This window comes from Poromitra crassiceps (genome assembly GCF_964638095.1).
Source record: "Poromitra crassiceps genome assembly, chromosome: 3".
Taxonomy (NCBI): Eukaryota; Metazoa; Chordata; class Actinopteri; order Beryciformes; family Melamphaidae; genus Poromitra; species Poromitra crassiceps.
The window spans coordinates 85,090,749-85,110,748 of NC_139625.1; the positions used below are offsets into that span (position 1 = coordinate 85,090,749).

Consider the following 20,000-nt stretch of genomic DNA (forward strand, 5'->3'; position numbering starts at 1 on the left):
GGCCCGCCTCCGCCATGTTAGTGGATGGGAAAATGAGCCAAACTAAACAATCAAAGTACACGTCAGATAATTTTTTTGCAAAGGTGGTTTCTATCATTTTAGATCGTTCTGATCACGCTAATGCCTGTCCAAGTGCTCATTTTTCTGATCAGTTTGTTTTTAAGTAGTTGTTTGATATACAATATAAAAAGGGATGATTGACAGCTGTGGCAGCCAGTCGTCACTGGCTGGAGAGGCTGGTCGCGTTATAGACCTAGGTTACATAGACCAGACGCTGCTTGATAGGTAGGTAGGTACCTTTATTAATCCCTGAGGGATAAGTCCTTTGATGTGTGATGGACTGCAATAAAAAGGACATTGTTGAGAAAGGTGCGTGAGGATGTTGCTCGGGGACTGAAGTGGTAAGTTCAGAAAATGTGTTGTATTACTCCCGCTAACGTTATCGGTTCTATTAATACATCAATGGTTTTAATGGGTACAAGCTAGCCGGCTGTGTTAGCTTGCAGTGCTAGGGGGCACGGTGGCGCAGTCGGTAGCGCTGTCGCCTCACAGCTAGAAGGTCCTGAGTTCGATCCTCGCCTGGGACGCTGTGGGCGCTGGAGTTGTGACCCCCCCATATCTTCATTGCCTACTGCCCAGGTGGGCTATCTCGTCGAAAGGGCCTTTCTGTATGGAGTTTGCATGTTCTCCCCGTACCCCCCAGGGGGTTCCTCCGTACATAACCCCCCACTAAAAACATGCAGAAGATCATCATCCGACCAGTGACGACAACATCTGAAGTTGGTCCCCGGGCGCTGGAAAGAAAAAGCGACAACTGCTCCTGGCCTGCCCCCTGGAGGAACGGACAAGCCTGGATGGGTCAAATGCAGAGGACATATTTCACCGGCCACCGTCAGCATGAGTGTGTGTTGTGGCCGCATGCATGTGTTGTAGTGTTCGTGTGACAATAAAGACGGGCTTCCGTCTGAAATCGTGTTTTTTAAATCGTGTAGCCTTCCTAACAACCGATAACGTTAGCTGGAATAATGAAATAGACATATTTTCAGAACTTAGCAGGTTGTCCAACTGCCTGCGTAGAACAGGAAATGTGTTTCATAACGTTACAACTCCCGGGTATAAGATGGGGCCCACACAAGATCTGGCACAAAACCAGCCATTAGCTAACGGGTTAGCTTAGCCTTTTGCAGTCACAAACAGACACTGGAGGTTTTATTTGGGGTAACGCATGAGAGTTTTTATATGGATATCTCAGGGAAGTGCTTTGACTGTGGGGACGTTGATCGCAAGCTCCTCTCCTCGTAGCTGAAAGGATTTCAGAAGAGACCAGACCAGCCCTAAACTCAGATAACGATAACGTTACGACCGATAACAATAACGTTAGCTGGAATAATGCAATAGACACGTATTTTCAGAACTTAGCAGGTTGTCCAACTGCCTGTGTAGGAAATGTGTTTCATCATGTTACAACTCCCGTGTATAAAATGAGGCCCACACAAGCCGCCATCAGCAGTAGATTTCGGGGTAGATTTAGGCAGGGGAAGGGGATTAGGTTTAGGCATTGGGGAGGTGGTATTTAGGAGTAGGCATTGGGTGGGTGTGGTTAGGTTGCATTGGCTCCTCCCCCGCGCTCCATTCATAATGTGGCAATGGGGGTAGTCGGACAGGCAGTGGGCAACGCAGGGGTGTGCGTGAAAAACACGCAGATCTTGTCAGTACCCTTGAAGTGGAGAGGATTAGATATATCAGAAAGGATCAAGTAGATCTATTTGACTCCATCTGGCAACCTCTCATTCTGCACCTGGAAAAAAAACACGAAATAATGTTGAACACTACTTTATTTTTTTTATATTATCTGTCATATCGTTGGATCCATGTTTTTTTTGGGGGGGTGAGGGCTGGGGGCTTTATGTAACAATATTTTCTTTATTATTATTTTCTCTGTTATTATTACTGCTATTACTAGTATTGTTGTATCGATCAATCCATATGTCGTACACTGACGTTTTTTGTGTGTTTTTCAGTTGTTGTCGTTGTTGTTGTTGTTTTGTTTTTGTCCCCCTATCCGTCACATGGTGTTGATGTTTGTCTTTTGTTCGTTATAGAAAAGAGATGGTGTCTGACGTAATACTGTAACCGTATTTGTAATAATACTGATAAAAAATAAAAAAAAACACGCAGATGTCGTACAGCGAGAGAGCTCAGGGTGATCCAACTTTTGGGGGATGCAGACCTACGTCACGCTCCGCTGGCCAATCTAGACGCCACACACACACACACACACACACACACACACACACACACACACACACACACACACACACACACACACACACACACACACACACCTCTGCTCTGTTTCACTCTTCTCTTCTCTCTCAAAAAAATGGCGGCTGTATATATGTTCTCTTCTCAATAAAAACCATGGGGTTAGTTTGTCAGTGAAAGCTGCCTGCTTCAGCACTCGTCTTTTCCTGCTTCATGGAAGGCGATGCTCTCAGACTTGGGTCGAGCTGAGACGGGCAAGTTCGCCCCGCCACAACCTTCTAAAACGGTTTTGTCTCATCAGAAATCTTTGGTCTAAACTGGCATTTGGGTCCAGCTCTCTGACCCCACTGACCTGGGAAGAAGACATTCAGGAATGCCTTTTATGATCAAACGATTTCACAGCTAATCAGTCCTGCCTGCTAATGACGTCTGTGATGCGTTGCCACATCTTCTTACGTACTAAACACCCAATTCAAGGACTTCTCAAGGATTTTCCAGGCCTGATTCCATCAAATAAACATCAAGATTAATAATACTGTGACAACACTGAGCATGTTTCTAATGATAACGAGCAGCTTTACAGAAGCTCACAGACAACTTTTACAAAGAGAGAGAAGCTTGAGTGTGTCACCATGAAAAACTATCAAAATAAAGATTTTTTTTTATCCTTGCACAAAATATATAAATTCAAGCTCTTTCTATGACCCATGTCTATTTTCAAGACTGATTTTCTTCTCAAATTCACAAACTTTCAAGGATTTCAAGGACCTGTGGGGACCCTCATGTAGTGTATGTGTGTGTGCATGCGTGCGTGTGTGTGTGTGTGTGTGTGTGTGTGTGTGTGTGTGTGTGTGTGTGTGTGTGTGTGTGTGTGTGTACGCGCACGCGCGTGTGTGCAGGTATCAGCCTCTCGGCAGCACCGGGAGCTTGCTCTGCCCTGCATCTTCAATTCATGTACGGCTCCGGCAATGTACAATATCCCCCAGAGAGAGAGAGCCTACAGAAAGGGATTACTATTCCACTGCGTCAGCCCACCTGCTTTATCAAATGAGCCAGGGCCCTCCAACCCGATGTTCCTATACTGCTGTTGTCAGAAATGTCAAGATGGGTTGTAGATTCATAGTACAAAATCATATCCAGCAATGACGATGCTCCCTGGAAGAGAAAAATAGAAAGAGAGAAGAGGAAAAAATGAAGAAAGCAAGGGCCCAAATTTGACAGGAATGTTATAAAGTTCTTTTGGAAGGAGAAAAAAAGGCTATAATCTGATGGCAGGGAAGGCCCCCTGAATATGAAACTGTATTGAATTGGAAGACGAAGATGAGGAAAATAAGTTTTACTCATAAAACTCACATTTTCCTCCAGTTGGGCCGCCTGCAGATTGATGGAATGGAAGTGCAGCGATTTCAGGATGACTTCCAGAGCCTCGCAAGAGCCGTGGTTTAATCGCTCACCTTGATACAGGCGAGCAATCAAACACAAGATCACTGGGAGGCTGGTTACTAACAGGCAAAATTGCACGGCTTCAAATGCGCTTTCTCTCTCCTTCTTTTTTTAATGGAAAATGTTGACAATCAAACAACACAACAACTTCCTTTATTATCCAAGTTTACCCTTCGTTTTCACAAGGAAGAAAAAAAAATTGACATTTTAACATAGTATGATAGTAATAACAACCTTAATAACCAGTCATATAACATATTTCGCTGGTCAAAGAACCTGAAACTTTCACAGGTTATTTTTTGGGTACCCACTAAATCCATTTATGGCCGAATGCGGCGATACAAGGTTTCTGCCCGACAGCGACGGCTTTTATGTGTGTGTGCACATTCATGTTTTTTTTTTTTAATATAAATATATATATAAAGTTATGCAGTGCAATCAGAAATAGAGAAACATAAATGAGAACACCTCCACTTAGGAGGAGTACAAATGCTTCTTTTTCCATGATTGGACTTCCAAGATGTGAATGCTGTTTGTGGTTGCCCTCCTTCACCAATTACCTGCAGAACATTGTAATCAATAATAATAATAATCCACTGGAATGTGCCAATTTCACTTCCAAAACTTCTGAACGTAGTCTGACTAATTTACTTACTTTAGATTACATATTGATTATGGGATTAAATGCAGAATTCATTCAAATTCTTTGCCACAATGTGGACCATTATTTACAATTATTTCAATGTGTGGAATTATTTTTGCCATGTCAAAAAGCCTTTTTCTCTTTACCCCCCCCCCCCCCCCCCCCCCCCTTTTGCGGGGGAATCCAACAAGTAATCATATTGTTTTACAGTGTTTTATAGTACAACTACTATCTTCCTCTTAATAAGGGCACCAACTTAGATATGGCCATCTTAATCAAAATGTGCTAAGTGGGTGGTGGTGTCTGTCACGATTGTATTATGACGTCATCAGTGATGCCATCAGTGATGTCACTCGAGCAATTGTGATGTCATCAGTGAAGAATATGTTGTCAACAGAAACAAATTATTTCCCCCCTCCCCCCTTTTTTAACCATGACATATTTGTTGTATAATTAGACATTGACTGTGTGTAAAAGATGACAGAACTGATGCCAAAGCCCTCAATCATATTTAATAATGATGCAGAGAGCATTCAGCTTACCTTTGAGATCCAGACAATCCACACTGCCACCGACACACATACCCTGCTGAGAGAGAGGGGGAGAGAGGGGGGAGAGGGAGGGAGAATGAGGGAGAGGGGAGGGGGGGAGGGAGAGCGAGGGAGGGGAGAGAGAGAGAGGTTAAAGCCCCCCTCCAGTGTATTTTGTGATTTTTTTTAGATATCTCTGAATGCTGCTCTGACCATGTTGATGAGCCACACGTCCGCCACACATTTGATGACAGATTGTTGTTTTACTTCATTTGGAACTGGGATTCTCACATGCTGAAGCCTGCCTAGGAGCGCTGAACTGAAAGCCTTTCTTTTTACCTCTGAAAAAGACCTGATTGTGATTGGCGCAGCCACGCACAGCCACCCCCGTGTCTCTGACCAATCCGATTTTTTTTTTAATAGCAACGTTTTTGGACCAACGTTGCTATGTTACAATTTCCGCTCCGAAATTGTAAAATTGTAACGTACGTTAATACAGGGGTGGGTGGGCGTGGTTTCCGGAGATTTTCCGTTTCTAACCCCTCCCCCTACCCTAACTCTAAACCTAAAATCTCAGAACGTTACCATTTGACAATTTTGGAGCCGAAATTGTAAAATGGCAACGTTGGTCCAAAACGTTGCCATTTTACAACTGTCTGTGAGACTGTGTTGCTCTGGCACGACCTGCGCAGACCGGCTGAGGCTCGTCACTTTGCTCGCATTCAGCCTCGCTGAACGGTCGCACTTTCTTCTGAGAGACCTAGCATTAGCTTGCCGTAACGTTCCAAACGTTAGCTCAGTTAGCCAAAGTTCGTCTTACCACCCACTGTCCCAGGACCAGCGGACGGGAAACGTTGGCCGTCGAGTCATCTCGAGCCAGCAGACTATACCTTTGCTTCGGGTGGCGGGCACCTGCTCAGGAGGAGCAAAAGCTAAGTGCTGTGTTCTTGCTTTTTGCACGTGTTGTCGGCTAGACGGCCGTGTTACTAACACCCTGCAAGGTTGTCAGGTAGCCGCGGTTACTTGAAGTTGGCTGGCTTCTCTCGTTAGCTTGTAGCTAGCCTCTCCTGTATTAAACAGACTAGCTATGGTTATTATCGGACTGCTTCACCTCCGTTAGCCTATAGTCTAGCTATTAGCTAGCTCCGTAGCTAGCATTTTGGATCCGTCGGTTGGGGCGCTTTAGCTGTGCACCCGGTGCGGGGCCTGCTTGGCGCCCGACGATTGTCACAGGCTCTTCCTGCCTCTGCCCTTACTTCTTGTTAACGGGTATTGCTTACTCTTAAGAGGAAAACGACGGCAGTACCGCTGTGTTAACTCAGCCGGCTCGGCCTGTATACTCTGGCTTCTAACGCAGCGGTGTACATATCATATAGACAGTAGCGGGGGTCCACGAGTCCGCGCTCAGCATGCCCGGGCCCCAAGCAACACACACTGATCATCTGTCGCTAACTCTGCCTCACACCGAGTGTACCGCCGAATTGCTTGTCCCTGTTCATGGCTGAGTCAGCGGGTTTACCCACAGCCCAACTAGCGGCAGGGGAAACTTCCTATAAGCAAGAAGGCAAGCGAGTAGCGAGCCGACTAACCGCACACCGGATAGCAACCTAGCAAAGTGACGATAGCATACAGCAGTAAGCCAGCATAACACACTTCTACCCTGCTATTCTTAGGGGAAGGCGGTTTACACACAGCTTAACTAGCGGCAGGGAAAACTTGCTATAAGCAAAGAAAAAGCAAGCAAGCTAAGCAGCTAATCCATGCACGTGGGCTGGATAGCAGTGGCTCCATGGCCAACTCGGCCCCACACTGGGCGCATTTTGTAAACGGCCCGTCATCCTCCATGTCTGAACGGCGGGTCTTAGACGCAGCCATTTGACAGAGGGAAGCTCGCTTAACCCAGCCGGGAAGCAAGCAAGGCACGCAGCTAAGTGAGCCAACAAACGGTGCAGCAGCTGGAAACCTATTGAAATATTACCTAGCGTACAGTTGTTAAACCAAATGCTAGCAATGGTCTGAGAGAAGGACAGTGTTAAGGGCTCGCTGGAAAAGCAGAGAGTGACGCTGGTTGGCTATGGCGCGGACGTGGCTACAGCCATGGGGGCGGAGCGGGTGGACGCGTCATAGCCAACGCCATCACGTTGTTGGACGTAATGGTTGGTTTTATAGTGGTCAATTGACATTTTCCAGTTGGGTCGCTGCTGGGAGCAGCTTGGCATAGTGTGAGAATCCGAAGTTCGAAATGAAGTAAAACTATACATACACATACACAAGCAGATTGACTCAAACCAACACACCCACCAACCAACCAACACACCCACAAAGATTGTAGCTCGCATTACTAGTTTACTAGCCCTTCAGCCTGTACAAAACACAACCCTCACAGAACCCATTTTGAACAGATCGTATCATCACAGGCAGAATCAATACGCGAAGAGTCTCCACCACACAGCAAGCAAAAAAGAAAAAAGAAAGGAAAAGACAAACGCAACCTAGCTATCATGGCGATGTCCATGGCCCCCATGTATGCAGTGGAACAAGCTATTAGCCTTCGGTTCTTATCAATTTAACATATTTCACGCTGAATCAGATGATGTGCGGTAAAGAACGTTAGAAATAGAACACCAACCGCTTTAATTACTGACAACAGAATGTTTATAATGAGAACTAGCAGCTACAGAAGCTCACAGACAACTATTAGACCTGCACCCCGTCTTTGGAACTCCCTCCCCCAGACTGTCCGAGACTCACCTTCACTCCCCACTTTTAAATCCCGACTCAAAACCTACCTGTTCTCCCAAGCTTACAAACCTCCCCTTAACCACCTCTTCCTACCTCCCACCCCTCCCTCTCTTCTGTCTGGCCCCTGTCCCTCCCACTCACTCCCTCCCTCCCCTCTGTTTCCATATATCCCTGATTGATCTGTTAATTGTTACCTTGTTGTTATCCTGTTAATTGTTATTTATAATCTGTTGCCTGTTGCTCGTTGTTATCTTGTTTTCTGTTGTACTCACACTGTCAGCGTCTTTGGGTCCTTGAAAAGCGCTATATAAAATAAATGAATTTTATTATTATTATTAACTAGAAAGACCGCAACGCGGACTTATGCCTCCGCCATTAGTTCATTCTTGAGTCCAAATCCCCATTTGAGGCAAATTGGAAGAAATTCCGTCAAGGCGCTCCTGAGATGTTGCGTTACAGAGCTTGGAAATTGGGTGTGTGAGGTCATAGTGACCTTGACCTTTGACCTTTGATAACCAAAATGGAATCAGTTCATCCTTGCGTCCAAGTCGATGTTTGAGCCAAATCAGAAGAAATTATATCAAGCCGTTCTTGAGATATTGCATTAACGAACTTGGGAATGGCGTTCGTGAGGTCACAGTGACCTTGAAGTTTGACCACCAAAATGTAATCAGTTCATCCTTGAGGCCAAGTTAATGTTTGAGGCAAATTTGATAAAATTCCGTCAAGGCATTCCTGAGATATGGTGTTAACAAGCTTGAAAATGGCGTTCGAGAGGTCACAGTGACCTTGGCCTTTGACTTTTGACCACACAAAATCTAATCAGTTCATGCTTGAGTCCAAGTTGATGTTTGAGGCAAATTTGATGAAATTCCGTCAAGGCATTCCTGAGATGTTGCGCTAACACGCTTGAAAATGGCGTTCGAGAGGTCACAGTGACCTTGGCCTTTGACCTTTGACCACCAAAATGTAATCAATTCATCCTTGAGTCCAAGTTGATGTTTGAGGCAAATTTGATGAAATTCCGTCAAGGCATTCGTGAGATATCGCCTTAACGAACATCGTACGTACGTACGGATGTACGTACGGACAACCCGGATCCATAATGCCTCCGGCTTGGCTATCGCCGGCGGAGGCATAAAAAAGAGAGAGGCTCGAATGTGTCAACACTTCTCAACTGTGCTGTGTTTGTAGGCTATCAAAAGAACTTCAAACCTTCCTCATTTTCTTTCTCAAATTCACAAACTTTCAAGGATTCCAAGGACCTGTGGGAAGCCTACATGATGGGCTAAATACTGCTTCTGAGGATGGCATTTTTGGCATGTATGCAGCAAATTAAAGATACCGAAAATCAACATGAAATATCAGATAGCAGCAGCTTCAAAACAAACAAATAAACAAAAATATGGGCACCAGGCTTCAAAAAGCCCACATCGCCCCACATCGCCCCACCAAACCCTCCAGTCGACCAGAGATGGGAAAAGTACACACATTCCTTACTTAAGTAGTACAGTTATTTGTGTAAGAAGAAGAAGAAAAAACGTCTGGTAAAAGTTATTTACTCAAGTACAGTATTTCTACCGGCTGTTTCTGTGCAAAGCTAACTGAAACTCACGCCATATTAATATAATAATTAGAAGACTATTCAACTTATTAAACTGAAAAGATCGGCTCCGAACACGTTTTAAGCAGGGGTGCAGTGGAGGGTATTTACACAGTTTACCCACCTCTTTGAAATGAGGCAGAGAGTTTACTGGCCTATTTTCAGATCATCTGTATCAATTAATGAAGGGAAACGAGGTGGGTACATTACTCACCTTGGATACTTTACCCACCTCTGTATTTACCAATACACCCCTGGTTTTAAGATGTATAAAGAGCACACTTTGATTAATAATTTGTGTGATATGGTTTTTCCACAAAAAAGGTGCATGTAGGCCTAATGCGTGAAAGCTGGGAGAGCGTGAGACGAGAGCAAACAGACAAACAACCTCACATTGTTTTGTCTGTCGTGCATTCAAACTAAAGTAACTAGCCTGTTTTGAAAATGTAAGGAGTAGAAAGGACAGATGTTTGTGTTCAAATGTAGGAGGAGAAAGTAAAAAGTTGTCTGAAAAATAAATACTCAGTAAACTACAGATACCTGAAAATCCTACAGTAAAGTATTTGTACTTTGTTAGTTTCCATCTTTTGTCCCGACGGCCTTCCTCACACTGGACCGTCTTGGCAGATTCCATTGTGCGACTGGATTTCCCTTGTTTCTCTCATGGCTAAATGAGAGTGATTGTTTCTTGGTGAGGCGGGAGTACAAAAGCAGTTGGAAGGCTCTCCCCGGCTCATGTGCAGCAGAGAGGGGAGAGCGAGGCGGGAGACAAAAGGAGGGCCGTAATGCCTCCTGTTGAAAGAATTAGACACGTCAATGGGATATACATTGTGTTGTTTGTGTATACAAGGGCCAGCTTTGTAATTGGGAGAGGACGAATTTCCCCGCTAATCGTCTTGGCCTGAGGGCCACACTCGTACGAGGCTTCCTGTCCGCATGCCAGGTGAAATGTCACCTTGCTGTACTCACAATATAGCCCCCCCCCCCCAAAAGATAGACCTACATTGCCTCATCTAGAAACCACCTCCTTCCCTCCCCTGAAGACACAACTACATTCACATTATAAATGCACATTGCACACTTTATGTGTGTGTATGTGTATGCATGTATGTATGTATATGTATATATATATATATGTATGTATGTATGTATGTATGTATGTATATATATATATATATATATATATATACGGTATATATATATATATATATATATATATATATATATATATATATATATATATATTAGGGCTGTCAAACGATTACTTTTCTTAATCGTGATTAATCGCATCTTTGTATCGCATGTTTAAAATGCCATTATTTTGCATTGCAAAGCATTTTTAATTAGATATTAATAATTCTTACTAGTGTGTCGTGATTGGGAATCAAATGAATGTAAATAAATGTACTTTGTGATCTTGAATTTTAGATTTATTTTCAATTCAATAGAACTGCAATGTAGACAGGAGGTCACAAAATGTCTACAAAATGCATCTTGAATAGAAAATAACTGCACAATAATTGTAAACACTCCAGAACGCTCCAGAACCGATACTTCCGGCGGCGGCGCTGTGGAGCAGTCGAAACCCAAAATGACACAGCCGAAGAAGGCTGTATCTGAGCTAAAAACTTTGGCAATTCCATGTGAATAATGGCTCGGTATTGGAAACTGTGTATTGATAACGTGTATATCGCGTGAAGCCATTGGAGCCGACCTCCCAGTGGTTAGAGGACCCGCGCATCCGAGACTCTGAAGGAAGAATGAGTGATGAATGAGTCTCGTGCTAACTAGCTGGCTGCTAGCTGGCCGCTAGCTGCTCTGGTATGCTTAGCTTTTAGGTGATAGCTCAAACTCGATGTACTTCGGTGATATTTTAATTCCGTTTTACACAAGGTGCAAACTACTGCTCTTGACTTGTCCACTGTGCCATTTGGGTGTTATTTAAAGTAAAACGAGCCATTTAGAAGCGCATTGCTGTCTTTAAGTCTTCCATGCCTCCACAGGCAGAAGACAGGAAACGGCTGCGAACGGCTTGACTACAAGTACGGGTGCGACGAAGGGACAAAATTAATTAACTTAACGCGATTAAAAAAAAAACCCGTTATGGGCGGCATGCATTAACGCGCGATTAACGCGTTAACGCTGACAGCCCTAATATATATATATATATACTGTATATATATATATAACCAGCTCAGTGGCCTTGTGGTTTGAGTGTCCGCCCTGAGACTGGGAGGTTGTGAGTTCGATCCCTGGCCGAGTCATACCAAAGACTACAAAAATGGGACCCATTGCCTCCCTGCTTGGCACTCAGCATCAAAGGGTTGGAATTGGGGGGTTAGATCACCATATGATTCCCCAGGGGATGGGTCAAATGCGGAGAACAAATTTCGCACACTCAGGTGTGTGACAATCAGTGGGACTTTACCTTACTTTACCTTATATATATATAGAGAGAGATTCAATCAATTTATTGCCATGTCAACATAGTTGATAGGAATTTGTCTTGGTTCACTCTCAGACAAAAAGACAAGTATTATAATATAATATTATTATATGATATTCTCTACAGTGGACAGTTACGGACAAATGCACGTTGCAATGCAAGAGTGCTGAAGTAGTTGGTTTGGATTGTTTTTTCTAAGTTTTCACCTACCTCATGGTGTATTTCTGTTAGAAGTTATTTGTGTTCTTGTCATTGATGTAAACTGCTGTAATGCCAGAATTTCCCTCAGGGGTTACATTCTCACTCCCAACTTGTGAGGGGAGTGAGAATGTTGGGGCTGCTGAATACTGGACAGCGATTGGCTCCAGTATTTGTGATTTCACAAATTATCCTTGTTGAAAACTTATTTTCAGTGAGCGCAGAGAAACTTTCCACTTTCAGCAGACGTTTGTGGAAAGAGCTGTCTAGTGTCAAACTCTGCACAGACATCAGTCTTCACAGTGAAGCTCAGACATCCAACTGAAGGAACAAGAAGTCAAACGGATTGACTTTAACCTTTTTCATATCATGCCCCCTAATGTAATCCACATTAGAGCCACAGACCCTAGAGAAGTTGTCTCTTGTATCCAAATCTCCAGAACTCCACGACTGTCTGTATTGTATGTAGAGAGATAACAGTGACACTATGATCAAAACAGTCCTTCTTAAACATTCTCTAATTGGGCTAACTTTTTAAAATAAATAATGTTGAAGTTTAACTATCCATCAAATTTCTGGGGACCACCTGGACCCCCTTCAAGGACCCCTGCTGGTCTGTGGACCCCACACTGAGAACCACTGTTATGGGGGCTTCTTTTGTGTGTTTTGTGTTCCATGCCATTTTTTTTTTGCCTTGTGTCTACCTGACTGACTCCATAACCAATTTCCCTTTGGGACAATACAGATTTTAACTTTAACTTTTTGGTCAGTGTTTCTGGTCACAAATCCCAATAAATACTCAACTAAATACTGAAGTAAATACTATAGTAAAGATTTTCTTTCAAGACCTAAACAATGTATAGAAAACCGGAAAATCCTCCCTTTGTCCAAGATTGGCCGGATAAACTCAATTAAGATGATTTCACTTCCCAGGTTCTTCTATCTGTGTCAAAACCTTCCCATCTTTCTTACATCGGCTTTTTCAAAGAACTGGACTCCATAATTTTGTCCTACATCTGGAACTATAAGAACCATAGAAGTTAAAAAATTCACCTGCAAAAACCCAAGTCTGAAGGAGGGCTGGCGGTGTTTGTGCCTAAACCGGTGTTTAGGCTCTACTACTGGGCTGCCAATGTTAGGGCTTTAATGTGTTGGCGGCAAGGGGCATCTGGCAACTTACAGTAACTCACGAGGCCCCCCTGTGGCTGAAAATGGAGGCCAGCTCTGTTGCCAACTGTTCTCTACCAGCCCTGATATTTTCTAAGCAAAAATGTAGGTTTTCTTGTGAGAAACTCAGAATTCTAAACCAAATTAGGAAGGTTTTGAGTCTACCAGATGTTTCTGTCCACACACCAATTTGTTTCAATCACTCTTTATTTGTCTCCACGGTCAGACAAAAACTACCATGCCTGGAGTGAGAAGGGGCTGGCTTCCATCAGAGACCTATACGTAGATGGTCATTTTGCATCCTTTGATCTACTGAGGAGGAAGTTTGAGTTGCTCGGCACGCACTGGTTCAGATACCTGCAAATCAGAGATTATGTTTGATCCAAGATTCATACCTTTGAAGCGGTCCCAAGTGAACATGCCTTTTTCGATGGTTTGCTGAGCCCTTCTCACTCCGAGCATCTTATTTCTAGATTTGGATGTCTGTTTGATGTCTGCACCATGGCCTCTACTGAGAGGATTAGAGAAGCGTGGCAGGGGGAACTTGGCATTGATTTATCTGACATTATATGGGGTAGGAGTCTGTCTGTGATACAACTCTGGGGAGAAGAATGTTATTGATATAAATTCCATTCTACAACAACTGGCGTCACGAACACTCATCCTCTTCACTATTCTAAGCATAAGTTGCACAAGTTCTCCCCCTCTGTCTCACCACTGTGTGACAGGTGTCAGGTGTCAGAGGGCACTCTGTCTCATGCCTTCTGGTTCTGCCATTCACTGACGGGATTCTGGGCCAAAATATTTGACTGGTACTGTAAGGCCTACAAAATAACCCTTCAGCCGGAGGCAGAACTCGCCATCTTCGGCTGCTCAGAGAACTCTCTGGGCTTTCATACAGCTGTGACAGTCTCTGACACTGGGGACAACTGTTGCTAAAAAAAACTCATTCTGAAAGAATGGAAGTCCCCCTCTTCACCTTCTTTCCAACTGTGTTTGGCGGACACGATCTCTTTTATAAAGATGGAGAGACTCAGATCCCTGAGAACCAACTCACTTCAAACGTTTCTAATTATTTGAGACCCGTTTCTAGCCTACCTCGATGAGGTTGGGGGCGGCGGGTGACTTGCCTGGCTGGTTCCTCATGGACCCCTTGCGTGGGACCCCCTGCACAACATCTCTTACAAGCACATAAGCACCCTACGTGGCTGGTACCACCACATTGTAATAATTGTCGATATTATATGTATGCTTTTCTTTCTTTTCCTTTCCTGTGTCTGAGCCTGTTCATTTGTTTTGTTCGTGTATTGTTCCAGGTAAAATTTAAATAAAATACATATAAAAAAAAACTATAAAGTAAATACTAAGGTGGGGACTGGAAAGACGTCTAGATAGAGCGTTCGATAGTTTAACTCAGGGCTACATGAAAAAAAGCGCTTCTTCTCCCTGGTTCATAAACAGCCTATCATGTCCTTTGATAATGGAGCGTGCTAGGAGTGACACGCAAACAGCCAATCATTTAACAGACAAACCCCAAGCGTATGCCCTCCTAGCTCATAAACAGCAAATCATGTCCCTCAACAATGGGCAGTGCTAGTGATGCGAACAGGTTTGGTTCCACGGCACCACGCATGTGAAACAACACCACAGAAATCAGAAAATGAGTGCAGTGGGAGAAGTCTGACCGAAAGCACAACACCGTTGTCTGTAAACGTTACAAAGAATTCAATACGAGTGGGTTTCAATTGATGGCAACGTTAATGTAAATTGATGTGTTAACACGTGTTCCATTAATAATGTTACCGTTAGTAGTATGAACCTGCAGTCTTGTGCGACCGGGACATTAACGTTAATGATACACACCAATTTCACAAATGCAGACAAATGCCCAGCATAACGTTGCCGGGCAGCTGATTCACTGGATCAGCTAACAGCTGAAATACACGTTACCAAACTACAAAGGCTGGCAACACTAGGCTATGTCATCAAAATGAAACGTCATCATGTCTGTAAACTACTGCTTGCACTCAGAGCATGTGTGTGTGTGACAGTGTTAGTATTACAATTATTACCTGTGTTCCTTGAAAATAACGTTGTTCAAAATAAAGTGGTTAAATGCACACTTTTTTCTCATGCTTTCTTATTTTTTATTATTAAAAACAGGTCATTAAAAATGATCAATAATTATCGACATCGATTGATATGAAATATTTTATATCGATATGCTTTTTAGCTCGCCCAGCCCTCACACACACACACACACACACACACACACACACACACACACACACACACACACACCCACACACGTACACACACACACACACACACACGTACTGTACACACACACACACACACACACACACACATGCATGCTCCCGCACACTCCAGTACCTCCTTGTCCCTGCAAAAAATTAAATAAAAATGCACGAGCGTCTGTTTTTCATCTTAATGAATTGATGAAATTGTGTGGCGTTCCCCCTCCACTTGCTCGCTCGCCGCTGCCTCGTGTGGTGGAGATGCAAACCGAAGCTGCCAGCTGCCAAACCAATTGATGTGTCAGGAGGGAGAGAGGAGAAAATGGAGTGATGAGAAGAAAAGCATGCTCTCTCTCTCTCTCTCTCTCTGACAGGCAAGAAGAGAGGGATCTGCTTTCTAAACTTGACTTCCACAGAAGTCCTCTCTGGTGCATTTGCTATTCTTCTATCTATCTATCTATCTATCTATCTATCTATCTATCTATCTATCTATCTATCTATCTATCTATCTATCTCTATATAGATAGATACTGTAGATATATATAAGTACATACGTATGTACGTGCATTTGTGCGTGCGTGTCTGTATTAGCATGTACTTTTCCCACAGTCAAAAGCTCTTAGAGGTTAAAATCACCACCACATTTTCCTTTCAGCATCTTTTCTGCAATAAAGGATAAATTATTTAAAATAACACAACCTTTTATCTCACACCCTTTGAAGGCAGCAAATTAAAAATGTAAATTTGGTGCTAATTAATATGCAAATGTATTCATTCCCTGTTAACAATTAGCAATTAAAGCCGCAGTGTCTAGAAAGAGCACAGGCAAAATTAGTAACTTAATTTATCGTTAAAAAAGGAAAGATCCAAAAAACAGACATCAAATTCTAATTGACTTTCACAATATTTCCCACTGTCATTCCCTTTGTTCATCTATAGAGATTTCAGAATGCGTGATGATATGCGTTTGCCAACTTAATTAATGCCACTTTGTGTAAAATATACTGTCCCCTTAAATAGTTGATGCTCAAAATAATGTACACATTCAACCCTGAAGGGTGTGTGTGTGTGTGTGTGTGTGTGTGTGTGTGTGTGTGTGTGTGTGTGTGACATACCGAATAGGTGGGAGTTGTAGAAAAAATCTACAGTCTGTTATTGAGTCTTAAAATTGCAGTTTTCTTGCTTCTTTTCGAAAAATGTTTTTATCAAGATTTTCTTTATATATATTTCCCCCCGACTTTTTTATCCCATTTTTATCCCCTATTAGTGCTAATTTTAATTTATTTATCCTGGTTGCTGCTCCACCCTCTGCCGATCTGGGGAGAGGACATGGGCAGTAGCCAGACGCTTATTTTCACCTGACAGGGGAAGCTTCACCGGTAGGACATAGCACGTGGGAGGATCATGCTATTCCAACGAGTTCCCCTCCCTCCGAACAGGCGCCACGAACGACCAGAGGAGGCACCACTTCAGTGACCATGATATTGCATGTTTTGGTGAGGGGTTCCTATATGAAGGAAACCCCCAGGGTTTCCTTCATATCCTTCCTTGACGACCCCACCCGGGCGGTGGGCACTCGAGGACATGCGGACGGGCACGCACTCCTTCAGTGCTCACAGCGTCCCAGGTGGGAATCGAACCCAGGACCTTCTAGCTGTGAGGCGACAGCTCTGGCACTGAGCCACCATGCCCCCCTTATCAAGATTTTTTAAACAAATGTTCCCAGGTTTGGGCAGGCATATTCCACATTGTTATAAAATTGCAGTTCTCAAAATAAGTATAGACGGTTTTCACTGAATTGTGTGAGGCCATGTTTTACAGTGATTTTACAACAGCTAAAAGGTGTTCACAACACCTCTGATTTTACAACAGCTAAGAGGTGTCCACAACATCTCTGATTTTACAACAGCTAAAAGGTGTTCACAACACCTCTGATTTTACAACAGCTAAGAGGTGTCCACAACACCTCTGATTTTACAACAGCTAAAAGGTGTTCACAACACCTCTGATTTTACAACAGCTAAGAGGTGTCCACAACACCTCTGATTTTACAACAGCTAAAAGGTGTCCACAAATACACCTCTGATTTTACAACAGCTAAAAGGTGTCCACAACACCTCTGATTTTACAACAGCTAAAAGGTGTCCACAACACCTGATTTTACAACAGCTAAAAGGTGTCCACAACACCTCTGATTTTACAACAGCTAAAAGGTGTCCACAATACCTGATTTTACGACAGCTAAAAGGTGTCCACAACACCTCTGATTTTACAACAGCTAAAAGGTGTCCACAACACCTCTGATTTTACAACAGCTAAAAGGTGTTCACAACACCTCTGTAAGCTCACGTTAAGCTAGACACTCCATTTACATTTTAAACAAGTCACATCTTTTAGGACTCTATCTCCTTAATTCACCATTACATTTATATTTTGTACTGTTTGAGAAATGTCAGTTTATGTTTTATACTTTTTTCAACAGTTTGAGCAGGAACTCACTTTAGCAGGCTGTACTTTTTACTAAATTCAGACATTTTAAAACTGTGACAGTTCACACAACTTTAACAATACATACTACATACATACATACATACATACAATACATACTTTAACAATACATCATACGTACATCAAACCCTTGAGCTACTTCTGCTTTCACTCACAACACAAGGTCAAAATATGAGCAATGCGGTCTATAGTTTTTGAGATATTAATGTTTGTTTGGCACAGCTTTTCAACATTCATACTAGTTTCTGCTGCAGTGGTACCCAGAAGTACTTTTTTGTTGCTGTGATGTCACGCTGATTCGTCCTATAGGATTTTTGGCCTTCACCAATTACCTGCAGAACATTGTAATCAATAATAATAATCGCTGGAATGTTCGGATTTCACTTCCAAAACTTCTAAACGTAGTCTGACTGATTTGACTTACTTTAGATTACATATTGATTATGGAATTAAATGCAGAATTTATACAAATTCTTATCTTATTATTATGTTATCCACCATTATTTCGATGTGTGGAATTATTTTTGCCATGTCCCACAATCAAGAAGCCATTTTCTCTTTACCATTTTTTTTTATTGATTTTTATTGTAATCCAACAAGTTTTGTTTCACAGTGTTTTATAGTAGAGATGCACAATACTGGATTTTGTTTTTTCCCGATTATGCGATATGGGAGAATAGGAGGAGGTTAGGTTTAGGCTTCAGGAGTGACGATTGGTTAGGGTCAAATATCAGGCCAAGCCAATCAGAGTCAGAGCCATTCCACGAGCCATCTCATATGCCGATATTTTCCAACCCTTTTGGCTGGTTGCCAATGCCGATAAATGTACATTTTACCCACATCATTTCAGAGAACATCAAGGGCCCTATCGTCGTCAAGCACTATCTGCTTTTGGTTTGCCGTAACGCTGTGTCTATGCTATCATTGACGAGTGCCGCGGCCACGATAGCAGGCACTTTTTGCACCGGTCTTTCTGCCTCAGCGCGTATGCTACTTTGTGCTAAGACCTCTGAGAATCCCGCGCTGCGCAGCGCAGTGCAGCGCAGTGCAGCGCGGTGCAGGGGAAATCCTTGGATAAGTCATTACGCACGGATGTCCCATTAAAATACAAAAACCAGGACATCAAATTCTGCTCCTAAAAATTGCGGAACAGCAGATGATTCAGTGAGACAATCAACTATTATTCACTGAAAAACTTTGATCAACTTTGAAATTCAACCAATCTCCGCAATACTTGCGAGGGCTTGAAATTATTCAAACTTCCCACAATTTCTCAGTAAAAACGGCAAAACAGGTTCCTCAACTTGAAACCGCAAAAAAAATCACATAAAACTTTGCAAATTCCATTGCAATTTTTGAGAAAAGTTGCCATTAGGTAGTGGTTAGGAAGAAATATCAAAAAAAATTCCCATCAACTTGCAATTTTTGCCAGTTCCCGCAATTTTACTGCTAAAAAAAACATAAAACCTCTGAGGTAACGCTGAGATGACGATCCTCTTGTCGATGACATCAACAAGTATGACATCACCGATGACAGAGGTCATGGGCTGATTGGATATGAGAATATGGAGGGAAGGGGGTGAGATATATTGCAGTGTGACTAACCGGATGGCGGCCTTCATTCTTGAAATTCGGTCTCTGCAGACCACACTTGGTTTATGTAGGCATGGAGCATTTCAACATAATTAAAGCGTCATTTTATCAGCCTGTCATATTGGCAGAAATGTTCGTTTTGGGCCGAAGCAATATTTCATTTTAATGCCTTTTATGGGCCGATACCGATGGCCGTGCCGATATCATCATGCAGCCCTAAGACTGAGGCATGCATGCTCTTAGACTGAATGACTTGATATCATCATGCAGCCCTAAGACTGATGCATGCATGCTCTTAGACTGAATGACTTGATATCATCATGCAGCCCTAAGACTGATGCATGCATGTTCTTAGACTGAATGACTTGATATCATCATGCAGCCCTAAGACTGATGCATGCATGTTCTTAGACTGAATGACTTGATATCATCATGCAGCCCTAAGACTGATGTATGCATGTTCTTAGACTGAATGACTTGGAGATATCATCATGCAGCCCTAAGACTGATGCATGCATGCTCTTAGACTGAATGACTTGGAGATATCATCATGCAGCCCTAAGACTGATGCATGCATGTTCTTAGACTGAATGACTTGGAGATA

The 20,000-nt window shown here is 43.0% G+C and overlaps 1 protein-coding gene across 1 annotated transcript in view; it reads right to left on the reverse strand.

Annotated features, from left to right (window-relative positions):
- LOC310773326 (protein phosphatase 1 regulatory subunit 37) overlaps positions 1-20,000 on the reverse strand; it is a gene marked incomplete at both ends in the record, with an annotated part of 61,390 nt that overhangs the window by 27,508 nt on the left and 13,882 nt on the right. The window contains 3 exons of the mRNA XM_083633200.1: positions 3,301-3,420; positions 3,619-3,719; positions 4,894-4,936. Of these exons, the coding sequence (XP_083489326.1) occupies positions 3,301-3,420; positions 3,619-3,719; positions 4,894-4,936 (264 nt within the window). The remainder of the gene's footprint in view (positions 1-3,300; positions 3,421-3,618; positions 3,720-4,893; positions 4,937-20,000) is intronic.